General features: G+C 41.0%; 1 protein-coding gene across 1 annotated transcript in view; it reads right to left on the bottom strand.

Moving 5' to 3' along the window:
• The window catches only part of gpr158a (G protein-coupled receptor 158a), a 649,347-nt gene that overhangs the window by 72,063 nt on the left and 562,672 nt on the right, over positions 1–14,612 (bottom strand). Inside the window, exon 8 of the mRNA XM_060825583.1 lies at positions 2,560–2,698. Within this exon, the coding sequence (XP_060681566.1) occupies positions 2,560–2,698 (139 nt within the window). The remainder of the gene's footprint in view (positions 1–2,559; positions 2,699–14,612) is intronic.

Here is a 14,612-nt window from a genome sequence, read left to right as displayed (position 1 = left end):
TCTAATCCTGCAATCTGTCAGGAGCTAAAAGCTTTATATTTGCAACTCTGGGCTTGTTGAACTGAAGAAGCATGTGCAAAATTCATGAATTACACAGCTCACATGCATGTACGGAAAGTGGTATTGGAGCTATATGTACATGTGCTAAGGTGCAACACATACTGTATTATAGCAGCAGGTGATTAGACTTGGATTACCCAAACGTGTAATGGTAATTATCGAACTAGAAAACAGAGATTAAACAGTTTACATTTAGGTATGTGGTTATTTCTGTGTCACACAAATATTTGTTCACATGGTGGATTTCAATTATTGTTGTTATTTCAATGTACAACACAGAGAAATTACACCTTAAAAATGATAGTGTTTCACTGCAGTAGGATGTGCCATGTTGGGTTACATTTAAGGGAGACAATTTTATAATAAACCAAAGATTAAAATAGTGCTATCATCATTCAAAGAAATGAACAGAATATTCTGCTTTACCAAGTGATCACTCATAATTTCACCCCTAACAAAATTCCAGGGTTATTCAGTTTGAAACCAAAATAAAAGGTGATTTTTTTTTGTTTCTCCTCTGAATGTGTTCCTGAAAAACCCGCAGAAATGAAAGTTGTATTTTCTATAATGAAACAAAGAACTGCATATGTGTTTTATTTTCTGTTTGGGGCCTTGAAGCCTTCAGGACTCAATGCTGAGTTCAATAATTTTAGTACCTGAATACCTTCTTCTATATCCTTTACCCACCCCCATACCTTGTCATGACATAGGCTGCTTTCAGCATAACCATTCCATTTTTGCCTATTTATGGTCCCCATGATCAGCTTTTCTTTCTTAGCAGCATACTATCATCTATCCCTTTGCCTAACTGTTGTTCTCCATTCTGGACTCCATCTCTGGCTACCTGCTTATTCCTTTCCATTCCTCCCATCACCCTTCTTCAGCTATATACCATCTTTTCCTGGCTACCATCATCTCCAAAGAAGGGTCACTGACTCAAAATGTTAACTCTGCTTTCTCTCCACAGACGCTGCCAGACGTGCTGATTTTCTCCAGCAATTTATGTTTTGGGTAAGCATTTATTTCACTGCTTCAAACAGAGGTTTGATACAACAGGTCTTCTATAATTTGCGGTTAGTGCTGCTGTTATTTTTACACAATTCTCAATTAGATTGGATAGTTTAGAAAGAACTGGAGAACATCAGAGATTGAAGTGACACCACACTGTGTTAATAATGAAGGCATCAGAATGAAATTCTTCAGTAGATGACTTTGGTAATATGTTTAGAGCAAAGAAAGTAAGCACATTAAAAGCTTCATTAAATTAGTGGATTAAAGGAAGCTTACATTCAAGCATATGTGTTCCTCCCCATAGCACACAGTGTACATTACAGTTTTACTGATGACTAGTCTCATAACTGTGGACAATCAACATGAAAAAGCTAACAGTGAGAAAGGAATTGTTCTGGCTACATTTATTTAGTCCTTTGCATGATGTTGCTCTATATAACTACCAGTGCAATACAAATTCCCCACTGTTATCGCCAAAGCAACTAATCATAAGTTATAATTTTAAAAATTAATTAGTTACAAGCAGGGGCATGGTGGCCTAGTGATAAAGTCACTAGGTAATCCAGAAGCTGAGTCTGACACCTGAGGATATGGTTCAAATGATGGTGTAATTTGAATTTTAAAATGGCTGATAAAAACAAAACTAACCTGATGACCTATGTTGTTAAAACAAAGCCCAACTAGTTCCCTAATATACTTCAGGGAAGGAAATCTATTAATCTTAGCAGGTCTGGTTTACATTCCAGATGCACAATATGGTTAAAATATAGAATCTAGGATAGACAATTTGGCACTTTGAGCCTTCTCTTCCATTCAATATGATCATGGCTGATCCTACAATTTAGTGCTATATTCCTACAATCTCCCTAGACCCTTTGATGCCTTTAATACCTAAAGATTTAGCAATCTCTTTCTTGAATCTTCACTGCCCTCTGGGCAAGTAGGCAATCCATTTTGGCCTTACTAGCAACATCCACTTCCCACAGATGAATTTCAAAATGAAATGAGATGAGTGTGCACATGGTTGCTTGTAATATTTGTGCAGGGAATCTTCATAAAACCAGGCCACATGCCACAAGGAGGAGTTCTGGCTGTGACCAGTGCATGAAATCACTGTCATCACAGCCTGTGCTGTAAAGTCTCATATTCCTGATTTTCAGTGGCAGTCCTCAAGATATGTTACTGCTAATATCAATAGACGTTGGTTTATTTATTGACTGCACTACAGCTCAAAGCTACCTTGGGTAAGGAAGGTTAGTCAAAAAAACAGAAGGAACCGGAATGAAAAAGGCACTACAGATAAAGCATTTGTGTGGTATGAATTGGGTAAATATATGAAGCACTTTTGCAAGAATTTTCCTCTCACTCCAATCATTTTGAAAAAAGGAATTAAAAAGTGCATCCCCGGTCCTAACCTTCACATCTCTCCCCCCACAGCTCCCCATGTAGCTTTTAGAAATTAGCTTTAAGAGCTAGAAGTCTTCTTACCTGATGGTATGGAATACAGCAGATATAATGAGTTCATTATGGACAGCTACAGCCATATAGCGTGGTTCATGAAATGCTGATGGGACTGTCCGTACTGCATAGCAGAGATATACCCCCCAGAGGAGGAATAGAAATTCAGCTGCAGAAGAAAAAGCAGAGAAGGAATGGAGTGACTTTGAACTTCAGGCATAATCTGAAAATAAAGTAGAATAAGCCAAGCTATTTTGCATATAACTCAATTTGAAAGATTTCAAAACACAGTAAAAATATAATTCCATGTATCTAATGCATCACAGTCCTCAAACGACAGGAAGAATTCATTCCTTTCTGTATCAAATCTATAGGATTGAGTTTCTTTCAACTCCCAATCTTGACAGTTTCACTGCCTCTTTCTTCACTAGTCACACAACTGAGCTTAGACTTTCTCAGCTCCAAATAATCCTTTCTGGGTTCCAACCAAACACTTCCGATCTTGAGATTTCACTCTAAAACACTCAAAGTGAGATCATCTAATTCCTAACAGTTCTAAAATTTCTCCTTTCTTCAGGAAACAAAATACATCACACTTCAACCACGAATTAATAATTTTCAAGTTATGGATTTTTTTTTACTTTTGCGAATAAAGCCTGACCCTTCAACATGAAAAGCAAGCTAATGCTCTTTCATGTTTACAAAAAGGAGCAAAGTAATGATTTTTAATAAAGTTTAAATTTGCATAGGCACTTGGAAAAGAACTGCTTAATAAAATTGAAGGGAAAATAATCACATAAATTTGAATTTCAATACGTGAAATGATTGTATATCTCTGAGAATGGTATAATCAAAGGGTGTCAGTGCAAGTGTTAATGCTGAACTGGCTCAGAGTTCAGGTCACTCTTTCAGTTACATCTTGTATTCTTTTTATTCTTAAACTATTCAAAGTAGCTCCAGATTATGGCGACTGTTGAAGCTTTTCACTGTATTTAACTGTATTAATCATGTAAAACACAAGTGGCAATAATTGCATCTTTCTTTCATTCATTCATTCATGCTGCTCCTCAGATTTTCCTGCTCTTTGGATGCTGCCTGACCTGCTGTGTTTTCCCAGCACCACACTTTTGACTCTAACCTCCAGCATCTGCAGTACTGACTTCTGTCTAGCACAGGGAGCATATATGGTTAATAGTGTTGGGATTTGTGATGGGTGATACCACGTGAGGAATCTGTTGCAGGCAAAAGTGAATGTGGTAGAGCATAAGCTTTGGTGGGAGGAGAGCAGAATAGCAGAATTTGAATGAACATTAAGTATCAGAGAGAAGATATTAGAAGTGACCCTGATAGATTGGATAAGGATATTGGCCTGCTTCCTGTAGTGCTGGGCATTCGTGCAGACAATTTGAAATTGCTTTAACCCAAGCCTCTGACCAGGCTGGCATTATTTGATGTTCTGGTGTCTCCACTGCTGGCCCAGTGGGAGGAGGAAGTTTTGCATCATCGCCATCCTCTACAGCTCGAGTCTCAGGAACATGACAGCAGACTGGAGCACTAATTTTGTTAAGTCTGCCATGTCACAGGCAATTATCAGGATCTGTACAGGGCTGCTCTGCATTGACAGTGCTTGGCTGGTTGCACATTATATTTTTAAAGATGGTGCAAGTGCAACGGCTGCCAGTGAATTCTGGAATATCTGCTGAGTGGCCAGTTGTTGCTGGAATGGCATGTGGTAAGGTAGGGCAGAAATCAGACTAGAAAGGCAGCATGGGGCGGGGCATGTAGTTCATAAGGTAACTTTGGTAAACTACGGTATAGAACTCTTGCTCGGCCCTACAGCAAAAATCCCTCCGAGAAACTGGTGCATCTCAGCACTATGATTAAATGATTCCGCATGCAAGAAATTCAGATAAGCATGAGTTTAACTGGAGTACATGCTTTCCTAACTCTACATACCAACAGAAAATTAATGGTCCTATCTTGGAGATGAGCTTATTTCAAGTCCATGATTACTATCAGATGAATATAAAGGAACTGTGTAATTCCTGTCCCTCCAAATGTCCTCTTTCTTCTTGCACTGAGACAGTTAACTCCACTTGCAGCTTGCCTGTGAATCTGAGAGCAGGAAATCACAGTACAGAAATCAAAGAATTGAATTTGTCCTATTGCCCTCAAGCAACATGAATTGATGTTCCAACCACTGTGTCCTCGTTCATAAGACCATAAGACATTGGAGTGGAAGTAAGGCCATTCGGCCTATCGAGTCCACTCCACCATTCAATCATGGCTGATGGGCATTTCAACTCCACTTACCTGCATTCTCCCCGTAGCCCTTAATTCCTTGTGACATCAAGAATTTATCAATCTCTGCATCCCGGCCTCCACTGCACTCTGCGGCAATGAATTCCACAGGCCCACCACTCTCTGGCTGAAGAAGTGTCTCTGCATTTCTGCCCTGAATTTACCCCCTCTAATTCTAAGGCTGTGTCCACGGGTGCAGAGCAGCCCTGTACAGATCCTGATAATTGCCTGTGACATGGCCGACATAAGGAAATTAGTGCTCCAGTCTGCCGTCATGTTCCTGAGACTCGAGCTGTAGAGGATGGCGATGATGCAAAACTTCCTCCTCCCACTGGGCCAGCAGTGGAGACACCAGAACATCAAATAATGCCAGCCTGGTCAGAGGCTTGGGTTAAAGCAATTTCAAATTGTCTGCACGAATGCCCAGCACTACAGGAAGCAGGCCAATATCCTTATCCAATCTACCAGGGTCACTTCCAATATCTTCTCTCTGATACTTAATGTTCATTCAAATTCTGCTATTCTACTCTCCTCCCACCAAAGCTTATGCTCTACCACATTCACTTTTGCCTGCAACAGATTCCTCACGTGGTATCACCCATCACAAATCCCAACACTATTAACCATATATGCTCTCTGTGCTAGACAGAAGTGAGTACTGCAGATGCTGGAGGTTAGAGTCAAAAGTGTGGTGCTGGGAAAACACAGCAGGTCAGGCAGCATCCGTGCTGCCCACTCACTCATTTGGGAAACATCTACACTTCCACCAACAGTAATAGCCAAGCCAACCACTTTCATTTCCCATAATATGTATCTCAGTCTCATTCCAGGGGGAAATCAGCCACATTGGTGCATAAAAGTCTAGACGGGTGATGTTCCATTCCTCATTTGGCTCCTCACTTCTTATAAAAAGAGCATCCTGACTCTGACTACCTTTAGGAAGGCCCAGCCTGGTACCAGAGGCTATCTTTGACTAAGTGCACCAGGAACCTCTCTGTAAAAGCTTTTTTTGTTTTAACAGAAGCCTCGTAACAACCATGAGAAACTTCCTGGCTTTGTATCTAGACTAAATGGCATGGCAAGATAGCAGTACTGTCAGGCCACAGGACATTATTAAATTGGAGAGGGTTCAGAAAAGATTTATTAGGATCTTGCTGGTACTAGAGGTTTTGAACTGAAAGGAGAGGCTAGAAAGGCTGGAACCTTTTTTACTGGAGCGATGGAGTTGAAGGATGACCTTACAGAGGTTTATAAAATGATGAGGGGCATAGATAAGGTGAATAACAAAGGTCTTCTCCCTAGGGTAGGGGAGTTCAAAGCTAGGAGGCATTTCTTAAGGTCAGAGGAGAAAGATTTAAAAGAGACATGAGGGGCAATGTTTTCACACTGGGATGGTTCGTATGTGGGATGAACTGCCAGTGGAAGTAGCAAATGCAAGTATAGTAACAACATTTAAAAGACAGTTGGACAGGGAGACAAATAGGGACAATTTAGAGGGCTATGGGCCAAACACAGGCAAATGGGATGAGTTTTGCTTTGGGAAACATGGTTGGCATGGATGAGTTGGACCGAAGGGTCTGTCTCCGTGCTGTATGATTCTGTGACTCTGGGGTGGGATGCTGTGACAATCCAGGTAGGTTCAGATGGAGTGAGTGCAGTGAGAGCAACTGGGCTAATCCATGAGCTGGGTGTGTGACCCTGAGTACACAGTGTCTTTGTATTTTTTTTTCATTTGGGGGATCTGTTTGTCGCTGGTTGGGCCAGTATTATTGCCCATCCCTATTGCTCTTGAGAAGGTGGTGGTGGGCTGCTTTCTTGAACCTAGGCAGTCTACATGCTGGTGGTAGGCCCATAATACCATTAGGGAGGTATCCCGTATTCCAGGATTCTGTCCTAGTGACATTAAAGGTGGGAAGGCAGATTATTGGTTCAGCCACAATCCCATTGTTTGGCGGAGCAGACTCGTTGGGACGACTGGCCTAATTCTACTCCTATGACTTATGAACTTTGACAAATGAAAATTTGTTGACATAGAGCCAAATTGACATCTGTCCTCAGTGTTATGTGATCAGTATATGAACATACACATTTGGAGCAAGTGTAAAGCGATTAACATTTTGAGTCCGTTCCACCATTCAGTAAGTTTGTGGCCGATCTGATTACACCTCATATCCCCTTCACTCTCTTACTTACTAAAGAATCTAACTACTTCTGCCTAAAAAATATTCATAGGCTGTTTCCACCACATTTTTGGAAGAGAGTTTCAAAGCCTTGTGACCTTGTTTTAGAACAACTTTCTCCTCATCAGTCTTAAATAATGACCCCGAGTCAGCGATTCCCAAAACCTCAGAATGAATAACATAAAATTATATTTTGAAGCTTTAATATGCAAACTATTCAATAACGTATAAGTAAAAGGATCTGACTTTGTTAAATTAATGAGCGTGTGCTCAGTGGAGAGGCAAGGTGGAAGTGGGTACTGCAGAAGCTGGCGATTAGAATCAAGATTAGAGTGGTGCTTAAAAAGCACAGCAAGTCAGGCAGTGACCGAGGAGCAGGAAAATCGATGTTTCAGGCAAAAGCCCTTCGTCAGGAAAGGCTGATGAAGGGCTTTTGCCCGAAACGTGGTGCCACTGTTTAAGAAGGGCGGTAAAAACAAGCCAGGGAACTATAGACCAGTGAGTCTGACCTCAGTGGTGGGCAAATTGTTGGAGGGAATCCTGAGGGACAGGATGTACATGTATTTGGAAAGGCAAGGACTGATTAGGGATAGTCAACATGGCTTTGTGCGTGGGAAATCAAGTCTCACGAACTTGATTGAGTTTTTTGAAGAAGTAACAAAGAAGATTGATGAGGGCAGAACAGTAGATGTGATCTATATGGACTTCAATAAAGCATTCGACAAGGTTCCCCCTGGGAGACTGATTAGCAAGGTTAGATCTCATGGAATATAGGGAGAACTAGCCATTTGGATACAGAACTGGCTCAAAGGTAGAAGACAGAGGGTGGTGGTGGAGGGTTGTTTTTCAGACTGGAGGCCTGTGACCAGTGGAGTGCCACAAGGATCGGTGCTAGGCCCTCTATTTTTGTCATTTACATAAATGATTTGGATGCGAGCATAAGAGGTACAGTTAGTAAGTTTGCAGATGACACCAAAATTGGAGGTGTAGTGAACAGCAAAGAGGGTTACCTCAGATTACAACAGGATCTGGACCAGATTAGCCAATGGGCTGAGAAGTGGAGATGGAGTTTAATTCAGATAAATGCGAGGTGCTGCATTTTGGGAAAGCAAATCTTAGCAGGACTTATACACTTAATGGTGAGGTCCTAGGGAGAGTTGCTGAACAAAGAGACCTTGGAGTGCAGGTTCATAGCTCCTTGAAAATGGAGTCACAGGTAGATAGGATACTGAAGAAGGCGTTTGGTATGCTTTCCCTTATTGGTCAGAGTACTGAGTACAGGAGTTGGGAGGTCATGTTGTGGCTGTATAGGACATTGGTTAGGCCACTGTTAGAATATTGCATCCAAATCTGGTCTCCTTCCTATCGGAAAGATGTTGTGAAACTTGAAAGGGTTCAGAAAAGATTTACAAGGATGTTGCCAGGGTTGGAGGATCTGAGCTACAGGGAGAGGCTGAACAGGCTGGGGCTGTTTTCCCTGGAGCGTCGAAGGCTGAGGGATGACCTTATAGAAGTTTACAAAATTATGAGGGGCATGGATAGGATAAATGGACAAAGTCTTTTCCCTGGGGTCGGGGAGTCCAGAACTAGAGGGCATAGGTTTAGGGTGAGAGGGGAAAGATATAAAAGAGATCTAAGGGGCAACTGTTTCACACACAGGGTGGTACGTGTATGGAATGAGCTGCCAGAGGATGTGGTGGAGGCTGGTACAATTGCAACATTTAAGAGGCATTTGGATGGGTATATGAATAGGAAGGGTTTGGAGGGATATGTGCCGGGTGCTGGCAGGTGGGACGAGATTGGGTTGGGATAGCTGGTCGGCATGGACGGGTTGGACCGAAGAGACTGTTTCCATGCTGTACATCTCTATGACTCTATGCCTCAGTAAAGAGGCAGTCAGCTGCTGGGGAAAAAAAACACAAGCATACATTCAATTTCAGCAATCAATTGACTGATTGCTGTTTGTGACTGTTTTGCTAAATTTTCCTGTTTATGCCTCCAGGCAGACTTTTCATTACCACAGCATTGAGTAGGAAAGCGAATGGGACTTTGAAACAGTTTGCCACCTGGCTGTATAGCACTGCTGGGGGATATGTGAAAAAAATGATCCATTCCTGTTCAGAAGATAAATGAAGCAATTTTGGTCCTGCCCACCTGGTGAAAGCTGGCTGGCAGGCTATCTTAAAATAGGTTGGAAAATACCTCCTCATGTCTGCTCCCTTCAGACAGTATGTAATTTTAATCTACACTTCTGAGCAGGCACAAAAATTCCCATTTATAAGTTGTAGGGTTCTTTGTAATGTTAAGAATGAACTATGACTTTGTCATTGAGTCTTTATTGTGATTTTAACTTTCAGACTGGGTGGGGCAGCAGTTATAATTTTACCAACAGATGAGGCTTGCGGGAAACAGGCTCACAAGAGGTGTATCTTCTAGGTTTTTTTTTCAAACTTGCCTCATGGGGTCAGCAGCAGTTTAAGTCCGTGAAAGAAATTTTAGATTTTTCATACATCAGGTATCTCCTTATTTCTCATCACCTATACCGTCCTCAGCCTCCCTTGTAGTCATTAGCTGAGACTTTAAGTAGTGGACATGAAACTTTTTTAATCTCTTGTGGGATGTGGGCATCACTGGCTGGGGCTGCATTTATTGTCCATCCATAGTTACCCTTAGGAAAGTCATATTTTAGAATTCCTACAGTGTGGAAATAGGCCAACAAGTCCACACCGACCCTCTGAAGAGTAACCCACTCCCTACCCTATTACTCTACATTTACTCCTGACGAATACACCAAACCTATACATCCTGAATATAGTGGGCAATTTAGCTTGGCCAATCCACCTAACCTTGAACATCTTTGGACTCTGGGAAGAAACCGGAGCACCCGGAGGAAACCCACACAGACACAGGGAGAATGTGCAAATTCCACACAGATGCGTGCCCGAGGCTGGAATCAAATCCAGGTCCTTGGCACTGTGAGGCAGTAGTGCTAACCACTGAGCCACCCTGGTCGTGAGCTGCATTTTTGAACTCCTGCATTCCATGTGCTGTAGGTTGACCCACAATGCCGTAGGTAGGGAATTCCTGGATTTTGACCCCAGCGATATTGAAGAAACAGTGGGTATATTTCTGAGTCAGGATGGTGAGTGGCTTTGAATGGAACTTGTAGGTCATGGTGTTCCTATCTGTTTGCTTCTCTTGTCCTTTGAGATGGAAGTGGTTGTGGACTTAGAACGTTCTCTCAAAGGATCTTTGGCATATTTCTACAGTGCATCTTGCAGATAGCACACATTACAGCTACTGAGCATCAGTGGTGGAGGGAGTGGATGCTTGTGGATGTGGTGCCACTCAAGTGGCCTGCTTTGTCCTGGCTGCTGTCAAGCATCTTAGATATATTTGGAGCTGCACTCATCCAGGGAAGTGGGGAATGTTCCATCCTGTGGATGAGTGTCATACCAGCAGTGCAGCATCAACCAATGAAGAGAGAGGATTGAACTAAACAACTGTTAATTGGCCAGTTTTAATGGTGTACTCTCATTGCTGCAGTTTTGTCACTTGCAGACCTTATTTCTGTCCCTGAGTTAATATTAATCCAACTAAATTCTCAAAGACTATCCAATTACTCTGAAAATTTAAGAGGCAAATGACACCAGAATAGGGATAGAACAGGGCAATAAATCTAAGTGTATGACCTTCAAACATGTTAATGTGGCTTTGAAGGGTTAAATGGCCTCCTTTTGTACTGTCCTGTTCTATATTTTCAGGGTATTGCTTTTAGTGAATAGACTGACAACGAAATTGCATATACTGTCTGTTATTTTAAAAGATGGCTAGTCTTAGCAGCTATTCTTAGTGCTTTGAGAATTTGAAACAGAAAACAGAAACAAAACATTGAACATCCAACTAATCCTTGTCTTCCAGCAAACACTGTGTTCCAGACCATTGGCATGCATGCCAAGTGCAGAAACTCATTAACAATATAAATAGAAATAATACTGCTTGTGAGGCAATTTATTTCTGTCTGCATATACGTTTCTTCACATTATAACCTATAGCAGCTTTATCTGACAAAATTGTTCTTTTATTCTCTTTGCTGGTTCATTTCTATAGCAAGCAATACCTGTCAAAATGAATTGAGGCTCAGTCTTGATCGGTTATATACTGTTATTATCCATGGAGCTGGAGGCACCACCTTTTTAAAGCATCACCCTTTCCTTGAATCAAGATTACAGTGCGACAGTATAAATTTGATTGTTTCAGTTCTATTGACTAAAGTGGAGAAAAGCATCCATAGATTAAAATAAATGTCACCTAAAATGCTTTGTTGAGGAGATTTAAGGAGCACATTTACTTTTTCAAAAACATGCTTTGTATTTACAACTGCACTAACAATATTTAAAGAATGAACAATCAGCAAATTGCGGTGAAAAATTATTTTTATTTATGTTGTTAATGAGTTTCTGCATTTGGCATGCATAAAGGTCTTCACATTTTGAGCCGAATGGTTTTAATGTATAGTCTAGTTTAGGTTGAGATGCAGATGTATTTAATTCAGATTTTATTTGGTATTTATTTGAGAAGAATTTTTATTACCCTGTGACACAGCATCAGGAAGGATAGTTCTTTAGTCAAACCTACCGGTTATGAGACTGTATGTCTTAGATTATTACAGTTAAGCAAGTGGTTTGGTGGGTTTTAGGCAATTCACTGCAGTGAGCTGTGTGCTGCTGGAAAGCAGTCTAACATTTAGTTCAGTGAAACACTTAGCTTTTTATCACATTTTGTTATTCTAGCATAATGTGTCAAAAAACTATGAAGTGAGGTAAAAGGTAGATGTGAGGGAGCACTGTTTGGAGTACACAGAGTGTGGGAGTCTGTGGGAGAGATTACTGCCCAATGAAGGATAGTGAATTAGTCCGATTGCTTGCACGTTACTTTCAACTAGTTAAAGAGAGTCAGTGGATTAAGACAAATCAAGGTTCAGAAATTCAATGACGTAATTCAATGTTGCAACAGTAGTAGACTTGCTTAAGGGCATTTAAATGGTCACTGGAAAGGCATATGGACGAGAATGGCATAGTGTAGATTAGATGGGCTTCAGATCGGTTCTGCAGGTTGGCGCAACATTGAGGGCCGAAGAGCCTGGACTGCGCTGTAATGTGCTATGTTCTGTCTTCTAACTCTGGAGAAGTTCCTAGAGAATGAAGGATGGCAAATGTAATCCCACTAGTTAAAAAGGGAGAGAAACACACAGAGACTTACAGGCTAGATAACCTAACATCAGTATTGGGGAAAATGCCAGAGACTGTTCTTAAAGACACGGGAACAGAACATTTGGAAAGCATCAATGGGATAGGACAGAGCTAGTATGGGCTTATGAAAGACATAATTAACAAATGTATTGGAGTTTGTTGAGAATGTAACTAGTAGAATAGATAAGGGAGAACAAATGGATGTGGTGTATTTGAATTTTTAGAAGGCTTTTGATGAGGTCCCTCAGATAAGGTTAGTTCGCAAAATTAAAGGATATGGAATAGGCAGTAATGTCTGATTGGATCAAGAATCGGTTAGCATTTAGGAAACAAAGAGTAGGAATAAATAGGTCTTTTCTCGAGAGTGGCAGACAGTCACTAGCGAGGTACTGCAGGGTCTGTGCTGGGGCCCAGCTATTCAAAATATTGAAATGATTTAGATGAGGAAACCAAGCACAACATTTCTATGTTTGCTGGTGACAAGAAAACTGGACAGAATTATGAACTGTGAGGAAGATGCAAGGTGACTTAGAAATGATTCAGCGGGGAACACATGGCAGATGCAGTACAATGTGATGAAATGTGAAGTTTTACACTGGTGTGAAAATGTCATTGCCAGCAGCTTCACAACACCCCACCACACCCACTTACCCTTCTCCTCCCCCAATCCCCACTGCCATGAGCATAATTCAAATATAGAGGTTTAATATTTTCACAAGAGCCACACCAGTGAGTACAATTCTTCATCTCTCCATCTCTCATCAGCATCACATATTGCTCCTTCCATGCCCTCCAACATGATTTTCAATTTGTCTCCTCCATCACAGCCTTCAACATATAATTCATGTTGGTACTGTGCACGTTAATGCACTCATGACACTGAGACCCAGGCTGACACAGTCTACATTGCTGCAGGTGGAACTTAGAATCAATTAACAAGAATTTGTATTATTCAGCTTATCTCAGTGATGATGAACATACTAATTTTGTTAAAAATTACAACTATAGGGAAGGAAGTTAATCTTTATTTGGTCTGACCTCCATGTGACTCTAGGTTCATTGTAATATGATTGACTCCTATCTTCCATCTGAAATGGCCTCACAAGCAACTGAGGTAAAGGGCAACTGTAGATGAGAAACAAACATAATCCTGGCCAGAGAGATGGGAGATGCTCACATCCCAGAGAAATGAAAAAAAAAGGAGTAGGAATAGGCCATAAGGCTCTTCATTCCTGCTCTCCCCTGCAATTGTCCTGTTGTTTTCCTTTCTGCACAAATCATTGGCAATGATTTAAAGTTGGTCACAATAGGACCTTAAAAATATTGGAATTGTTCAAAAGAGACAAGCGCAGGTTTTATGCCTCCTTACATGCTGACATTGGGGTGGAGGGTGTTATCCAAAACTGGGAACTCTACCCCATTTCTGCTCCCGAACTTTTTTCCAACTGCAAGGTAAGGATGTTGGTAGCGGACCCAAATGTAGCATTTGTACACTTACTGGTTCTACTACAGGGGTGGGAACTTGAGAGCTGCGCCCCACTATTTTCAAGGAATTTGGCCCATTTTGTTCTCATTGTTCATTGCACCTCAGAAAACATGCAACTCATTGGAGATCCGTAGTCTCAGGTCAGAAAAAAAGAACAATCACTTTGACAATCATTGTTCTTCTTACTTCATCAGGAATAGATAATAAAGCACAAGCAGTAGAAGTCCCTCTTAGGAAAATTCAACCAAATTCAATGTATCAACAGAAAACTGGCTAGCCAAATAGCCTTATTATGAATGTTTGGCTGAACTCCAAGAACAAATAATGGACCTTGCCCTGTAGGGATATATTTGCTTCATTGCTAGTTTTGTAAGACTGAAAGTTTAATTACTTTGTAATAGCCTACATATGAACATACAAAAAAGGAGTGAAGTATACTTTTCAGCCTCTCAAGCTTTCTCCATCACTCCTGGCTAATGTGCTGATGTGGTTGCGCTTTGCATTCCACATTACCATCTAACCTTGATAACATTCACTCCCTTTCCCTTTAAAAGATTTAATGACCACGCCTGCAATGCCCACTGAGGCAGACAATTCTTTTAAGAGAAAAAGAAATTCTCATTTCTGTCCAAAAAGGGTGACTCTTAACTTTAAAACAATACCCCCTAGTTCTGGATTCACCACAAGGAGAAACATTACCTCCATGTCTACCTTGTCAAGACCACTGAGCATCTTATCTACTTCGAGCAAGTCACTCTTCTAAAATTCAATGGAACCTGTTTCAGCTATTTTCATGAGATAACCCATTCATTCTCATATTTGTCAATCCAGTAAATGTTCTCCCAACTGCCTTCAATGCATTTA

This window comes from Hemiscyllium ocellatum, chromosome 5 (assembly GCF_020745735.1).
Source record: "Hemiscyllium ocellatum isolate sHemOce1 chromosome 5, sHemOce1.pat.X.cur, whole genome shotgun sequence".
Lineage (NCBI taxonomy): Eukaryota > Metazoa > Chordata > Chondrichthyes > Orectolobiformes > Hemiscylliidae > Hemiscyllium > Hemiscyllium ocellatum.
This window is presented reverse-complemented; position numbering and strand designations above follow the sequence as displayed.